We start from the raw sequence: 15,307 nt of genomic DNA, 5'->3' as shown, positions 1-15,307 counted from the left end.
GGGGGGGGGGGCGTCCCTGCGTTCAGGGCTGGGGTGGTCCTGGCGTGCCACGGGGACGCGGCTGCCCCGTGCTGAGCGGTGGGGAGGCTTCAGAGCGGGGCTGAGCCCCAGCAAAGCCGCCTTCTGCCTCCTAGCTGGGCAGTGCTTTTGTTATACACAAAGATTTCGGGGGGAGCCAGCACAGGGAAGGCTGTGCCCCTTGTCGTGAGAACCCCCCTCTCCCCGCAAAAAAAGCGGGCACGAGGCTCACCTCTGCCGCGGCACAGGCTGCGGGCTGTGGGTCGCAAGGGGAAGGGGCTGGCCGTGTGTCCCGGCCGCGTGTCCTGAGCACGGCGGCCACGAATCCCCCCGTGGTGTAGGTGCCCAGCCGGGCAGCCCAGGAGGGCTTTGCACCGTGCTCGGCCCCGAGGGTCCAGCCCAGCGCCCCCGGCCCGCTGACGGGGCCGGCAGCCTCCATTTGCAGAGGGCTGGCGGGCAGCAGAGCGGGGTCCCTCCGCTCGGGGCAGGTTGATCGCCGACGGGCCGGCTGTCAGCAGCCTCGCGCCCTCCCCGAGCAGCCGCTCGCGGGGCCGGGAGGAGAGGGCTGCGCAGGGCGAGGGCGGCGGGGGACTGGGGCCGGTACCCGGGGGACTGGGGCCGGTACCCGGGGGACTGGGGCCGGTTCCCGGGGGACTGGGGCCGGTACCCGGGGGACTGGGGCCGGTTCCCGGGGGACTGGGACCGGTACCCGGGGGACTGGGGCCGGTTCCCGGGGGACTGGGGCCGGTACCCGGGGGACTGGGGCCGGTATCCGGGGGCACGGGGCAGGGGCCCGCCGGGCACGGGCGGCAGAACGGCAGCGATGCGCACCGGGAGCGGCGCAGGGAGCCGGTGTGGGGGGGTACCGGAGCCCCGACGGCGCTGGGCCGGGCGATGCCGCGGCCGCGCTGCCGCCGCCGGGGGCTCGGTCACCTGCCGCGGCCCTGAGACAGCGCCGAGAGGTCCCGTCGGAAGAGAACGGCGCGGGGCGGGAGGCGGCCGGGCCGGGGCCGGGGCCGGGGCGGCGGGGCCATCGGCCGTCCCTCCGTCCGTCCGTCCGTGCCGCCCCCCGCCCCGCACCGGCCGCCCTTCCCCGCCGTGTCTGTGTGTCTGTCTGCCTGCCTGTCTGTCTGCCTGCGCCGCCTCTCTCCGCCTCTCGCTCCCCCTTGCCCCGCGGCGGGGCGGCAGCCTGGCACCCCACGCCCCCCGCGCCCCCTCGCCCCTCGCCCCTCTCCCCTCGCTGCCCTCCCCGCGGGGAGCGGGGCCGCCAAATGGGAGCTCCCAGCCCGGCCCCGGCGCAGCAGCGCGGCCGCCCCGCAGCCCCCCTGCGGCCAGGACCCCCCGGGCCGCCGCCCCCATGGATTTCCGAGCAGGTAGGAAGGAGCCCCCCGCCCCTACCCCGTCCCGCTCCCCGGCCACTAACAAAGGGCGAGCGGCAGCCAGCCCCCCCCGGGAAGGGGGGGAGAAGGGGGGGGGGGGGTGGGGGAGGGGGTCGTTCCCCCCCCCCCCCCTCCCCCCTTTCTCCGGTCCCCCCCCCGGTTCTGGTCCCCGTCCGCTGCCCCGCGCGCGGCGCCCGGTCCGGCCACAGCCTCCCCAGCGCGGCCGCGGAGCCCGGGGGGAGCCCGGGGGAGAGGGAGGGGAATGAATGGAGCCCGCTCTTGTGTACAATTGCATCAAATACATTCTTGAAAGCAACCTGGTTCTGCTTAACACTTGAATTTCGGAAAAAAAAAAAAAAAAAAAAAAAAAAAGGAAAAAAAAAAAGGGAGGCAGCAGCTTGGAGAGAGGGTGTATGCGAGCTCGCGTTTTTTTATTCTTGCATTCCTGGACACCAATCAAAAGAGCAAATCAAGGGAGGTGGAAGGGGGAAAGGCAGTGAGCGAGGGAGCCGGAGCGTGGTGCAAACCGTGCACACACTCACACACCAAAAAAACACAGCCCAGACAGCTTCTTCCACCTAACACCCAAGCAAACACAAACCAAAACAAATAGGGAGAGGAGGAAAAAAAAAAAAAAAAACACCCGAGCGAGCGCGAGCGAGTGCGAGCCAGGGCAGAGGAGAGCAGGCAGGCTTCGCCGTCAGCGCGGGGCTCGGGGCTCGGCGCAGCACCAGCCCCACGCCCGGGCTCCTCGCGCCCCCTCCAGCCCCGCGCTCTGACTCTACTATGCTAAATGTGGCCGGGGAGCCCCCAGGTAAGAGCGAGGGGCCGGGGGCAGGGGCGGGGGGCTGCTGCGCCTGGCGCGGCTCGCCGTGCCGAGCCGCTGCTGATTTTAATTTGATTTGATTAAAACGTCTGTCTGGCTTTGGGATTGATTTAAGACTTTCCCCCTCTGCCTTTTTTTTTTTTTTTTTTTTTTTTTTCCCTTTCTCTAGTTCCCTCTTTTCCATGCATGTTTGTGATTACCAGGGAGGGAAACGCCGCTTAGCACGGAGAATTAAAACCCAGGACTGACAGAGGGGAGGAAAATGAAAGTCCCTGGGACTCGGGGGGCAGGAAGAGCTGCTTCTCCTGCCCGGGGCTCACTCGCGGGGCAGGCGGCGCGAGCGCAGGCATGTGCTGCAGCCTCCGAGCCCCACCGGGACGTGGCTGACGCTTTTGGGGGTGCCGGGGAAATGCCCCCCTCCGCAGAGGGAACCGGCACGCCGCCACTGCCCTGGGGCTCCGGCCACAGCTGCCGGATGGCTTTGTTACCCCGGCCCCGGCGGCTGGAGCCGCCCCCGGGGCCCTGGGAAGATGGGGGGCTGCCGGCCCCATGGCGCGGAGGGGCTGCGTTGGGGCTGTCTGGCGCAGAAAGGAAGGGGAAAAACGCTGGAAAACAACCCTTAAAAGGTCAAACTGTGGGCGCTGTCGGCCGGGCTCCCGCCTCGCTGGGCGCGGGGCTGGGGACACGAGGCCGGGGCCAGGTTTTGTTCGAGCTCCCGCGGAGCCGGCGCGACTCGGGGGAACCAGAAAAGTGGGGCCGGCAGCCGGGGGCTCCAGCTCCTGGCCCCGTCGCGCCTCTGGACCCTGTCCCCAGCTCGGTGGAGGTGGCGGGGAGCTGGTGGCACCAGGAGGCTGCCGGCCGCGGCCTGCGGTCAGCCCGCGGCACAGCTCGTGGAGGGTGAGGGAGGGAGGGGGATGCCGAGGGCCGGCCACCGCTCCGCTCCCTGTTTGAGGCCGTCCCCAGCCTGGCAATGTCCCGGGGACAGGGCTCAGGGATGCTGGGCTCCCACCAGGAACCGGTGTCCCCGCGCCTCGTTAGCAGGCTGCGCGAGGGCACGGTCCCCGCGCACATCTGGGCTGCATTAGCCCCAGCCCGCGAGCAGCCTCTGAAGGGAAATGCACAGGGCTCTGCTTACAGGGCTGCGCCGGGGGAAGATTTATGCCCTGCTAAGTGGCACATTTCGCCATAAATCACCCCCCTTCCCTGCGCCCACCTGCCCTGCTGCCGGGAGCTGCCTCCTCCTGGGCTGGGGGGGCTCATCCTGGCTCTGTGGCCCCTCGCGTGCCCGCCAGGTGCCCACACAAAGATCCCAGCAGGCACATGCCGGGATGTGCTTGCGCCCACCCGCCCTCGCCGGCGTACACGGGGCGTCTGGGTGGCCAGCTTTCCCACTTAGCCAGCAAGCCACCGGGCTGGCAGCACCATGGGTCTGGGTGGCCCGTGGATGACGAGCCCACGCCTGGTGCTACCAGGGCACCGGGGCGTGCAGTGCTGCCTCAGCACGTGAGGTTTCCCAGGGCACAGCCATCCCCACCGCGCCTGCCAAGCGGAGCGGCTGCTCCCATGCAAACCCGCCAGCAGCGTGGCACGGGGCGGCTGGAGGGAGATGCCAGCAGTGCTGGCGGGTCGGGGGCTGACGGCACCCACGGCACAGGGCTCGGTGCTGCCATGCGGGCTGGCACCGGGAGCCCCAGCCGGCCCCACAGCCCCGGTCCCCCCCTGTGCTGGGAGCTGCCGCTCCCCTCCCGGGCTCGGCCCCCAGCTTGCCGTTTCCGCTCCAGGCCGGAGAGGGGCCAGGCTGCCTTTGGCGCTGGGCTGTCCCTGGCTCCGCCGCCGCTCCCATAAAAGCTCCCTCGGCTCTTTGTGCTGTGGCTGCAGGCACAGCCGCCTTGGCCCTCGGCGCCACGGGGGACGCGGGTTGGGGTGCCTGGCGTGGGACGGCTTTTTGGCGCTGTCAGCCCCGTGCCAGGAGTGCCAGCTGGGTCAGCGGGCACCCGTGGTGGGAGCAGCGAGGAAGGGGCACGGGGGAGGCTGTGCCGTTGGGTGCCGCTGGCGTGCGTGGCGGTGCACGGCAGTGCGTGCCGGACAGGCGCTGCGGGTGCCCTCGGGCAGCGCCACGCAGGGCCGGCCCTTGGTGCGGGGTCTGGTTGGGATTAGGGGCCTGCGCCCCTGTCTCCGGTTGAGGGGGGGGCTTCCATCGCACCGCTGGCTGGAGCCGGATGGGAAATCCAGGCCCAGCTAATTACGGCCTCGCTGGAGTCTCCCGTGCACGGATGCATTTATAAACACACGGAGGAGACAGGATGTAAACACTCAGCGCGGGCTGCAAGCTCATGCATGGCCGGAGGGGCGCGGGGCCGGGCTCCCCCCGCGTGCTCCCCCGACGCCCCTGGGGATGTGGCTGTGCTCCCAGGGACCTGCACAGGGCGCAGCAGGGCAGGCACGCTGCAACTCCTCCTCCCGGCCAGGCCTGTGGTAGGTCTGGGGGATCCCCACCGCTCCCTGCTGCCTCTCACTGCCGTGTCTGGGGGCAGTCACGGCACTTTGGGCGCAGGAAATATCAGCCGCAGCGCATGTGCGTCCCTCCCGTCAGTGCTTGGGGACTGCAGGACCCAACGTCCAGGTGCGGGGAGCAGGCGTCCTGACGCCAGGGCCACGGGGCTGCTGTCAGCGTTACAGTCCCGCAGCCCCGGGGACACGAGGTGTCCACCCGGCCCATCCTGCGTGCAGCATCTCCCGGCCGGCTCCCCGCAAGCGGCTGGCGGCCGCTGCCACGTTGTGCAAGAGCCCGTCCGTGAGGGCGCGCGGGGAGAGCCGGGGTCGGGGCAGCCGGGGCCGCTGCTATTGTCTGCTCCGTCATCGCTCGCGGGCTTCACGCTGCTCCCCGCTCCTCCATGGCGCGCTCACGCTGGCTGCCGCAGGACGTCCCGGCTCTGTTCCCGCCCCGCAGCCGGGCGAGCGCCGCGGAGGGGCCGCGCTCCCAGCGGTGCCGGGCTCCGCCGTCCCTTGGCCGCCAGCCCATCAGATACGGCAGCTCCCGCCGCCGCCTCCCCGCGCTCGGGGCTCCGGGCTCCGCGGTGCGAGGGGCCGGCAGGGCGGGGGTCCCCCCTTCCCCGAGCCCCGGAGCCGCTTTGCTCAACACTTTCGGGAAAAGCGGCGCTGGCAGCTTGCGGTCACGCCTGACCCCGGCAGCTCCCTGCCCACGGCGTGCCCAGGGAACAGCTCAGCGCCGCACAATGGCAGCGGCGGCTCGCGGGGGGGCTGCTCGGCGGGGGGGGGCAGCAAGGGCAGGCCTCCCCCCAGCCTCATCGCAGGGCTGCGGTTCTGCCGCTGCCTCCCTGCTCCGTGCTGTCCCACGCCTCCAAAGCCACGCGGGTGGCGGCCCCGCTGTGACGCACGGGGGCACGGCCGGGCGAGCTGTCCCGGGGCACTGCTGTCGGCCCCCTCGGTGCCCACAGATCCCCACCCGTGTGCCGGGGGAGTGATGGGGGGGGTGCTGCCGGCTGCTGCTGCGTGTGGGGGTCAGCTCCCGTGGCCCTAGCTCTCCACCTGCCCGTGGGGCCGGCCCCGCAGCCACTCCGTGCTTTGCTTACGTGGGCCGGGAGCATCCTGGCCCCACTCCAGGGCCGGTTTTGAAACCCTCGGGCTCTTCCTCTCGACGTCACTGGGATCCAGCTGTGCCGGCCCCGCTCGCCGCCTGCCCCCCCCTCCCTGCCGGGCCCGGGACTGCGTGGCTGCTGCCTGTGCCGGTGCTGAGCCATTTTCCACCCAGTGCCGAGCCGGCGTGGCCAAGGTGGGTGAGGGAGAGCGGCTGCACCGCGCTGGGCGTCCCGCTGCAGTCGCTCCCAGCTGCCCAGGGCTGTGCCCAGAGCCACACGGCCAGGTCAGTGCCACCGCTGTGACACCGCCACAGCCAAGCATCCCAGCCACCAGCCAGCCCTGGACATCCACATCCACCAGGCGCTTCCTGCTGCCCTCCTTCATCCTCATCCTCATCTTCACGCTCCCCCAGCTGCCTGCCTGGGAGCTGCCGGCTGCTCCGTCCTCGTCCCCGTTCCCCCCCGCGCCCCCATCCTGGCCCCCCCAGCTCTGTTTGCCTTGGCCGCAGCAGGGCTGGGGCCGGGTGTAAATCCCTCTCTGGAAACCCGAGCCGGTGGCGGGTGAGGGTCCCGCCGGCCCCGCTGCGCAGTGCGGGGCTGCGAGCGCCTGTGCCGGGCTCGGCCACGGTGGGGCCGGGCCAAAGCAAACACCCGGGGGCGGGTGAGTCACCGCCATGCGGCCCCCCCCCGCCGCCCTCGGCCCACGCTCGCACGCACACTTGCACGCATGCAGCGGGACCGCGGTGCGCCCCCCACGCTCACCCCGCCGGGACCCATGGGCTCGGCCGTGCGCGAGCGGCTCCGCGTGCTCCCTGCGGCACGGCTGCGGTGGGGGGCTCGCGGCGCCTTCCGGTCACTGGCACGTGCAAGGCTGTGCTCGGGGGCTGACAGTGCGCGTCACACACCGGCGCAGCGCGTCACACACCTTCACGGTGGGTCTCATGGGTGCCATGTGCCACACACGTGCACGGTGGACCTTGTGCTTGCGTGGTGCATCGCGCTTGCACGGTCCTTCGTGGCGCGCGGCACGTCTTCGTGTTGTACCCCAGGTCTGCGCCATGCCCGTCACACGCCTGCACGGTGCCTCACGCACACGGTGCCTCGTGCATGCAGGAGCTTTGCACAACGGCACCTGTGCAGGGCGCATTGCATCACCAGGAGAGGCATCCCGCGGCCGGTGGGCGCAGCCGGGCCGGGTGCCACGCGCGGGGACTGGCGCAGCCGCAGGCAGGGCGTCCCCACGGGCCCGCGTGCGTCACTGGAGCTTGGCTGCTCCTGGCTTTCCAACCCTCCCGGCAGCATTTGACGGGGAGTGGTGACGTGTGAGGGCACCGCAGGGCTCCCCGCCGCCCTCGCCTCCCTGGGGGGCCGCCAGGGGCAGCCCGTGCCGGGCAGGGCTGGGAGCAGGGCCGTGCCGCGCGGAGCCGTGCCGCGGCGTGCCGGCAGTGGGTTGTCCCCGCGGAGGAGGTGCCGGGAAGCGCGGCGGGGCGCGCAGCGAGGTGCCAGTTGGACGGAGCCTCCTGCAAGCCGCCGCGACCTCTCGGTGAGCGGGGCTGGCTTTCGTAACCCGCCCTGACGTCAGGGCGCTGGCGTGGCCCGGCCGGCGGTTTCCGGCAGAGGCCTCGGCAAAGGTTGCCCCGCGCCCCGGCCGCCCCGCGGGGTCCTGCCCCTGACCCCTGCCCGGCCCCTGGCTCCCAGCAGGGCAGGGCCAGATGGGATGGGAATGGGGACAGGGACGGGGATGGGGATGTACTGCTGCAGTCCCGCAGGGTGCCCAACGTGCTGTGATTAGGAAGGCAACCAAGCCCGCTCCGGCATTGGTGGTAGGTGACTCGGCGTTCCCAAATATAACCCGGGCGTCCCGGCGGGAGTGCAGCAAGCAGCGCTTGCTCGAGACCATATAAAGGATTGTTTCTGCAGCGCGCGGTCGGCAGTGCACAGAGGAGAGGCCGTGCTGGATGGTCCCAGTGGTGCTGGTGGGGACACCGGGGTCCCCAAGGCCCCTGCTGCACCAGTCCGGGCTCCCCGTGTGGGTGCTGAGCGGCTCCGCTCCACGCCCAGCCCTTCCTTGCCTCAGTTTCCCCGGGGGCAGGATGAGGCTGGGGCTGGCGCTGAGCATGCCAGTGGCACAAGGTCCCTGAGGTGGCAGGGCGTCCCTGTCACTGGCTGAGAGGAGGAGGTCTTGGGCGCCGTGGGCAAGTCCTGACCTTCTCTGGGTGGGGGGCAGGTCTGCATCCCCCCACCCAGGGAGGTGGGGAGTGCACCAGAGGTCGGGTGGAACCGAGTGGAGCAGCCTCCAGGGCGCTGCCACATCCCCAGCCCCCCAGAGCCCATCACACCCCCCCAGGGTGCCCCGGGGCCCCCGATTTCCCCCTCCGCGTGCCGCAGGGACCCCCCTGAGGCAGCGCCGTGTCTCTGCAGGAGACTCTTGGGGGATCTTTGCCTTCCTGTGTGCTGCGCTCTGCAACCTGCCGGCAGTGCCCGCCCTGAACGGCACGGAGGAGCTGGGCGCCGGCCAGTCCATCCAGAAGACCTACGACCTGACCCGCTACCTGGAGCACCAGCTCCGCACCCTCGCTGGCACCTATGTGAGTAGGGGGCTCGCCGCCCCCCCCGTCCCCAGCTTGTCCCTCCCCCCATCTCCCTGTTGGCACCGCAAGCCTGGGGACCCTCCAGCTTCCCCATGGCACAGCATCGGGACAGGGTTGGGAGTGCACCTGTATGCATGAGGCTGTGGGTCTCCACCCGTGCTGGAGGCCAAGGAAATGCCTCATCGGGATGAGGGCAGGGGCCGGGGGAACCGCCCTGTGCCAGAGGCACAGGGCGGCTCCCCCGGCCCCTGCCCTCATCCCAGGTACAGGCACGGGGCGCGGGCATCTGCACACCCCTGGCTCCCCGCCACCGCCTCTCCCTGCCCGCCGGCAGCACCGGCCCACGCGGAGGTTCCCTGTCTCTGCCCTGACGTGCCCCCGGTGCTGCTGGCGTGGCACAGCTGGAGGTGCCCCGGTGCCATTGCTGTCCCCACCACTGCATGCAAGCTCTGGTCGAGCTCCCTCGGGTGCTTCTGGTGCCTGGATGTGGGGACACGGCGGGTGCAGGAGGGGGATGTGGAGACCTGGGATGTGGGGCTCACGGGGAACCGGGGACGTGGAGCTCAGGGACATGATGCACAAGGGGACGTGGAGAATTGGGGAACACGGTGGGCACACCCAGCAGGGAGACACGAACCTGGGAGGTCAAGCACATGGGGAACTGGAGACGTGGTGGGCTTGAGGGGTGGTGGGGCGTGGAGATCGGGGTAGGGGGACAGGGGAACACGGTGGGCATGTCCAGCTGGGGGACACAGAGACCTAGGCAATCAAGGGCATGGAGACCAGGGATGTGAAGGAGAAGGAGAGGTGGTGGACGGGGGGACGTGGAGACCTGGGATGTGCTGGGAATGTCCAGCTGGGGGACGTGGAGAGTGGTGACACAGCGGGCATGGAGATCGGGGTACGTGGGCAGGAGGATGCAGAGACGTGAGATGTGCTGGGCACGTGGAGCGCACAGCAGCTGGGGACATGGGGGCCAGTCCCACCCCGGTCCCCCCCTCTTGACCCCCTCCCTCCCCCCTTGCAGCTGAACTACCTGGGCCCCCCCTTCAATGAGCCCGACTTCAACCCCCCGCGGCTGGCGCGCGCCGAGCAGGTGCCCAGCGCCACGGTGGACTTGGACCTGTGGCGGGGGCTGACGGACAACGCGCGGCTGGCGGCCAACTACCGCGCCTACAGCCGCCTGCTCTGCTACCTGCGCGGGCTGGACGGGCAGGCGGGCACCGCCGAGCTGCGCCACCGCCTCGGCCACTTCTGCTCCAGCCTGCAGGGGCTGGTGGTCAGCATCGCGGGCGTCATGTCCTCGCTGGGCTACCCGCTGCCCGCTGGCCCCGCCGGGCCCCCGCCGCCCCCCGGCGCCCCCGCCGCCCCCAATGACTTCCTCAAGAAGATGGACGACTTCTGGCTGCTGAAGGAGCTGCAGACCTGGCTGTGGCGCTCGGCCAAGGACTTCAACCGCCTCAAGAAGAAGGTGCCGCCCGCCGTGGTCACGCTGCGCCTCGAGGCCAGGGGCTTCTGAGACCCCCCCTGCCGCTTTGCCAAGGTGGGGGACGGGGCCCCCCGAGGCCACCCCACGTCCCCACCAACGCCTTGCCGTGCCTTAACGGATGGGGCCTCAGACCCCCAATGCCACCAAAGCCACCCCACGTCCCCACCAACACTACTGTGCCTTAACAGATGGGGCTCCTGTCCCAAAGTGCCACCAAGTCCACCCCACGTCCCCACTGCCAGCTCACTGTGCCTTGAGATACGGCGCTTCTGACCCCAAAGTGCCACCAAAGCCACCCCCCATATTGTCACCTTACTGTGCCTTAACGGACAGGACTTCTGACCCCAAAGTGCCACCAAATACACCCCACATCCCCAGCACCACCACTGTGCCTTAACAGAGGGGCTTCTGTCCCTAAGTGCCACGAAAACAGCCCCACATACTCATCGCCACCCTGCTGTACAGGCAGGTGGGGATCCTTACCCCAAAGCGGCACCAAAGCCACCCCGTGTCCCGTCTCCCCCCATCACCACTGTGCCTTAAGGAGCAGGGCTGCTGGCCCCTAAGTGCCGCCAACGCCACCCCGCATATTCATCATCACCTCGCTGTGCCTTGAGAGATGGGGATCCAGAACCTAACGCGCTGCCACGGCCGCCCCGCGCCCTCGCCTCGCCGTGCCCTAAGGGATGGGGCTCTCGGCCCCGCGGGCGGCCTCGTGTCCCCGTCATTGCCTTGGCCAGGGGGCGAGGCACTCCGGCACATGGGGCCACCGCGGTGCGCCCGCGCCCCTCGCGCCCTGCAGTGCCGCCGATGCCGCCTCACCTCCCCGCCACCACCGCCGGGCCCCGTGGGGCTGGGAGCAGCGGTGGCCCTGCCCTGCCCCACGGCAGCCACGGGCCCCGGCCCCGCGGCACCCCAGCGCCCTGCCGGCCCCGAGGGACCAAGCCCCCCGCAGAAAGCCCCGCCCCCAGGAGCGAGAGGCCCCGCCCCCGCCGCCACAAGCCCCGCCCACCCCCCACGGTTCTCTACCACCCCGGTGGGCGGGGCCGATGCCCCTGGGGGCGGGGCTAGGGGCGGGGCCGGCTGTCTCGGTGCGTCTGTGAGTGTTTATTTATTGGAGATGTTATTTATTAGGTATTTATTGCAGAAGATCTATTCTTGTATTAACGAATAAAAGCCTTTCTCCAGTGATGCCGCCGCACGCCCCCCGCCCCGCCCCAGCCCACACCGCACCGGGGGGGGGGGGGGGGGGGAGGGCGAGGAGCTGGCACTCGCCATCAGTAGGGACCAGAGTGAACAGGGGGCAGGTGCACCGGAATCCCCCTGGGGTTGTGGTGGCGGCGTGTGGGGCTCGACAGGGAGCTTGCACCCCCTCGGCCCGGTGGTGCCACCCCCATTACGCCCCCCGGGCGCTGCTCGGGGTGCTGAGCAGCATGTAGAGCGTGCCGGGCTGGGGCAGGAAGCCGGTGGCACACAGGGCGCGCAGAGAGGGCGCGTTGCAGGGCAGCACGCCGCAGTACACGGGGAAGCCACGGGCGTGCAGCCCCCGGCCCAGCTCGGCCAGCACCAGCCCGCTGAGCCCGCGGCCACGCCAGGTGGGCACGGTGTAGCCGTGGCTCAGGCAGCCCAGGGGGTCCACCAGGCTCCAGGAGAGTGGGCGCCCGCGGGGGTCCAGCAGGCAGGCGCTGGGCAGTGCCCGCACCAGCCCCTCTAGGAACCGGCGGCTGCGCCCCGTGCCCCCGAAGCTCCATGTGGCGTTGAGCAGTGGGACGTGGGACGGGGACAGCGGTGCCAGGCGCAGCCCCGCTGGGATCCTGCAACAGGGTGGGTGGCAGGGGGAAGGGGTCCCCGATGCCTTCGGTGAGGGTGGAGCAGGGACCGCCTCACCCAGTGCCACCTAAGGGTGGGACTGGGGACCCCCGTGCCACCCAGGAACAGGACTGGGGACCAATGGGACACATCGGGATGTGGGGACCACTGTGTCACTTGGATGGGATTGGGGCCCCCTGCCACCTGGGAATGGGACTGGGGACTGATGTGCCCCGATGTCACCTGGGGATGAGCTCGGGCACCCCTCCGCCAGCTGGGGATGTGCCCGGGGACCTTTGTGCCCTCCCCTCCCCACTCACTGCGCACGGGGCCGGGGCGGCTCAGGGCTCAGCATCGCTCGGTACTGGAAGGTCTTCATCCGCAGCCCCTTGGCCGCGGCCGCCTGGCACACGGCCTCGTGCACCCCGTCCTGCATCCCTGGGGACAGCCCCGTCAGCCAGCCCGGCGTGGGGGGTGCGGGCGCACGGCTCCCCGCCCTGCTCACCCTGCATCTGGAAGGCTCGGCTCCAGTCCACGGCCTCGGAGCTCCCCAGCAGCGCCCGCCAGGCGCCCTCCTCGCGGTAGAACACGGCCAGCTGGTTGGCGTAGAAGTCCCCGGGGTCCGCCTGCTCCTGGGGGCACGGCGGGGACAGTGAGCACCCAGTGCGGCCGCCCCGACCCGGTCCCCCCCTCCCCTCCCCGAGGGGCACCTCGGGGCGCAGGCGGGTGAGGACGACGGCGAAATCGGGCCACGAGTCCACCAGCACCTGGTGGGCGGCCGGGTTCCCCCGTGCCACCGTCATCACGGCCCCCAGCACCTGCAGGACGGGGTCAGTGTGAGGGGGCACGGCAGGGGGCAACGGGGTGGGAAACGGGGCTGGGCACGGCCGTGGGGACACACACACAGCCCGGTGTCCCCATCGCCGTCACAGCAAGGGGGGTCCCCAGCTCCGTTGGGGGGGGGGGCAGGGGGGTCCACAGGTCCCCATCACCGTCACGGCGATGGCACAGGGGTCCCCAGGGCCCGTGTCGCCGCCAGGGTGGGAGGGATGAGGGAGGTACGGGGGGGTCCTGTGGTCCCGGTCACCGTCACGGCGATGGCACGGGGGTCCCCGCGTGCCCCCCCAGCCCCGTCACCGGCAGGGAGGCGGGCAGGCTCCTCCGCAGGGCATCCTCCAGGCGCTGCAGCTGCCCGGGGCACGTCAGGATCCGCATGGCTCCGCACCGGGGCAGGCTGCGCCGCCGCCGCTCAGTCCCCGCGGCACCGGGGGGGCATCGGGAGGGCACGGGGGGAGCACCGCCACGTGTCCAGGACACGCGGGGACGGGCCCTGCCCACCGCCCGCCCCGGGCACGGGGCACTCGCCCGGCCGTGACGGCCGCCCCGGGACCTGCCGGTGTCACCGCCTGCCCGCAGCCCCGGGGTGAGTGCCGCGGGGACCGGGGAGCCCCGGGGGGGCGGCCGGGGCCGAGGCCGGGGCCGGGGCCAGGGTGCCCGGGGGTGCCCGGGGGTGCCCATCCGCCCCCCGCTACCGCCGGTCTCCGGGCAGGGCCATGCTGATCCTGCGGTGCCCGGCCCGGCTGCAGCGCCTGGAGGACGCCCTGCGGAGGAGCCTGCCCCGCGCCCTGCCGGTGAGCGCCCCGCCGCCGCCACCCCCGGCCCGCACCGGGACCCCGCCGCCCCTCGCCTCGACCCCCGCGGGCATCCCGCGCCAGCCAATCACGGCGCGGACGGGCTCTGTGCCAGCCAATGGCAGCCCGGCCTGCTTCCAGCCAGCCAATCCCCTCCCGGGTCCGCACCGGCCCCGGCAGGGCCGGTGCCACCGCCCCCACGCCCCCTGCTGACCCCGCCCCTCCTCTTGGCCCCGCCCCTCGGCGGAGCCCTGGCACCAGGCCACGCCCCCTCCGCCTTCACCCCGCGCACCCCGCATGAGGGCGGCCATCTTAGGTGAGGGCAGGGCGGCCGGGGCAAGCCAGGCCGTGCTGCCCGAGGGGGGGTCCCCGACGGCCGCCCCGTCGCTGACGCCCCGACGCCCCCCCCAGGTGTACGGCGCCGTGCTGAACATCAACCGCGGCAACCCGGGGGACTTCGAGGTCGCAGTAGATGCCTGGCCTGACTTCGGCGCCGTGCTGGCGCGGCGCAGCGGAGAGGTGGCTGGCGGGCGCTCGGGGTGCGGGGCTGTGGCTGTGCCGGGGGGCTCAGCCCTGCCCTGCCCCACAGGCACCAGTGGACGACTGCTACTGGAACCTGCAGGCCGCCTTCTACCGGGACGTGGGCGCCTACCGGGCCCTGCTGGAGGCCCCGGGCTGCCTGCGCTGGGATGCTGCCTTCCACATCTTCGGTGGCTCCAGGGCACCGAGGGGCTGGGCTGGGGGGGACACTGGGAGCTTGGGTCGCGGGGGGCGTGGGACACTGGCGGGTGCTGAAGGGCACCGGGGCGCGGGATGCACTGGGGACAGGAGCTGGGGCACCGGGGGGTACCAAGGGCAGGGGCTGGGTGAGCAGGGTCCCTGGAGAGTGTGCTGGGGGAGGAGAGAGGGGCATTGGGGGGTCCTTGGGGATGCTGGGGGCACGGTCAGCAGGCACGGGGACAGGGAGGAGTGGGGCACCTGCTGCTGCCGCCCCCCAGGGCTGCAGGATGGGGTGGCCACGGTGTCCCAGGACATTGCAGCAGCCAAGGGCGTAGAGCTGGAGGTGTCTGAGTACTACACATACCTGCACCCCGACCCCAGCACCCTACCTGAGCCACAGTGAGCACCATCCCCATCCCGTCCGTGTCCCAGTCCCGTCTCCGCCCCGCCACCGCCCACGTCCCGTCCCTCTCCCCGCAGGCTGGACCCCGACGTGCGGGTGGGCACGCTGAGCCCGGCCCACGCGGAGCTGCTGGACGCGACGTGGGCGTACGGGGGGAACGCGCGGAGCCGCCGGTACCTGGGGGAGCTGCTGGAGCGCTTCCCCAGCCTGTGCCTGCTGGGCCGGGCCGGCGAGCCGCTCTGCTGGGCGCTGAGCGACGGCTTCGCGGCGGGGGCGCACGGCTTCACCCTGCCCTCCCAGCGCCGCCGCGGCCTCATGCGGGCGCTGACCGTCCTGGCCGCCCGCCGGGCGCTGGCCCGAGGCTTCCCCGCCTACGGGCACACGGCCACGGGCAACGGCGCCATGCAGCGGCTGCAGGAGGCGCTGGGGCACCGCCGCCTGCCCGGGCTGTGCCGCTTCGTCCTGCACAACCCCGCCCTGGCGCGGGCCGCGCCCTGACCCCCCCACCCCGGTCCGTCCCCCCCCCCCCGGGGAAAAAACACGCGCAGGAAAAATAAAAGCAGAAATAAAGCCGCAACGCCCCAGCACCCGCGGGGCCGGCGCCGGCCCTCCGGGGACCGTGTCAGCGCCGGGGGGGGCGCAAACAGGCGCCCTTCCGGGGGGGGCGGGAGAGGCAGAGCGGCGGGGAACGCGCGGGGTGAGTCACGGCGGGGGGGGCGGCACCGGGACACGGGGGGGGGGGCACCGGGGTTGTGCGACGGCGGCCGGGGGCAGCGGTGGAGGAGAGGGGACGGAACACCCGGGGGGTCAGGGACAGCGCGGGGGGGGGGGGGGGGGGGGGG

The 15,307-nt window shown here is 71.9% G+C and overlaps 3 protein-coding genes across 3 annotated transcripts; 2 read left to right on the top strand and 1 right to left on the bottom strand.

Moving 5' to 3' along the window:
• Positions 1-1,780: 1,780 nt before the first annotated feature.
• On the top strand, positions 1,781-10,515 carry CLCF1 (cardiotrophin like cytokine factor 1). The gene is made up of 3 exons (XM_035329001.1): positions 1,781-2,211; positions 8,244-8,410; positions 9,441-10,515. Exons 1-3 carry the CDS (start codon positions 2,184-2,186, stop codon positions 9,930-9,932), a joined length of 687 nt encoding a protein of 228 aa, XP_035184892.1. The 5' UTR covers positions 1,781-2,183; the 3' UTR covers positions 9,933-10,515.
• A 508-nt stretch (positions 10,516-11,023) lies between these two features.
• LOC118168282 (glycine N-acyltransferase-like protein 3) lies at positions 11,024-14,773 on the bottom strand. The gene is made up of 6 exons (XM_035328564.1): positions 14,643-14,773; positions 12,422-12,529; positions 12,217-12,343; positions 12,032-12,149; positions 11,286-11,716; positions 11,024-11,207 (listed from the first exon to the last, which is right to left on the bottom strand). Exons 2-5 carry the CDS (start codon positions 12,512-12,514, stop codon positions 11,299-11,301), a joined length of 756 nt encoding a protein of 251 aa, XP_035184455.1. The 5' UTR covers positions 12,515-12,529; positions 14,643-14,773; the 3' UTR covers positions 11,024-11,207; positions 11,286-11,298.
• On the top strand, positions 12,939-15,049 carry LOC118168281 (glycine N-acyltransferase-like protein 3). The gene is made up of 6 exons (XM_035328563.1): positions 12,939-13,134; positions 13,261-13,342; positions 13,754-13,861; positions 13,932-14,052; positions 14,341-14,461; positions 14,543-15,049. Exons 2-6 carry the CDS (start codon positions 13,265-13,267, stop codon positions 14,961-14,963), a joined length of 849 nt encoding a protein of 282 aa, XP_035184454.1. The 5' UTR covers positions 12,939-13,134; positions 13,261-13,264; the 3' UTR covers positions 14,964-15,049.
• Positions 15,050-15,307: the final 258 nt, after the last annotated feature.

Source organism: Oxyura jamaicensis, chromosome 5 (assembly GCF_011077185.1).
Source record: "Oxyura jamaicensis isolate SHBP4307 breed ruddy duck chromosome 5, BPBGC_Ojam_1.0, whole genome shotgun sequence".
NCBI lineage: Eukaryota > Metazoa > Chordata > Aves > Anseriformes > Anatidae > Oxyura > Oxyura jamaicensis.
Note: the sequence above shows the minus strand (reverse complement) of the source record. Positions and strands in the feature narration are given on the sequence as shown.

What these genes read in the sequence shown, in the direction of transcription:
- LOC118168282 (XM_035328564.1), bottom strand. Translation starts at nt 12,514, where the DNA reads ATGACGGTGGCACGGGGGAACCCGGCCGCCCACCAGGTGCTGGTGGAC. An exon ending in CCGAGCCTTCCAGATGCAGG is followed by an intron (nt 12,150 to 12,216) that starts GTGAGCAGGGCG and finishes GGCTGTCCCCAG; the next exon opens with GGATGCAGGACGGGGTGCAC. An exon ending in CCGCCCCGGCCCCGTGCGCA is followed by an intron (nt 11,717 to 12,031) that starts GTGAGTGGGGAG and finishes ACCCTGTTGCAG; the next exon opens with GATCCCAGCGGGGCTGCGCC.
- LOC118168281 (XM_035328563.1), top strand. Translation starts at nt 13,265, where the DNA reads ATGCTGATCCTGCGGTGCCCGGCCCGGCTGCAGCGCCTGGAGGACGCC. An exon ending in GCCTGCCCCGCGCCCTGCCG is followed by an intron (nt 13,343 to 13,753) that starts GTGAGCGCCCCG and finishes CGCCCCCCCCAG; the next exon opens with GTGTACGGCGCCGTGCTGAA. An exon ending in TGCTGCCTTCCACATCTTCG is followed by an intron (nt 14,053 to 14,340) that starts GTGGCTCCAGGG and finishes GCCGCCCCCCAG; the next exon opens with GGCTGCAGGATGGGGTGGCC.
- CLCF1 (XM_035329001.1), top strand. Translation starts at nt 2,184, where the DNA reads ATGCTAAATGTGGCCGGGGAGCCCCCAG. An exon ending in TGTGGCCGGGGAGCCCCCAG is followed by an intron (nt 2,212 to 8,243) that starts GTAAGAGCGAGG and finishes GTGTCTCTGCAG; the next exon opens with GAGACTCTTGGGGGATCTTT. An exon ending in GCACCCTCGCTGGCACCTAT is followed by an intron (nt 8,411 to 9,440) that starts GTGAGTAGGGGG and finishes CCCCCCTTGCAG; the next exon opens with CTGAACTACCTGGGCCCCCC.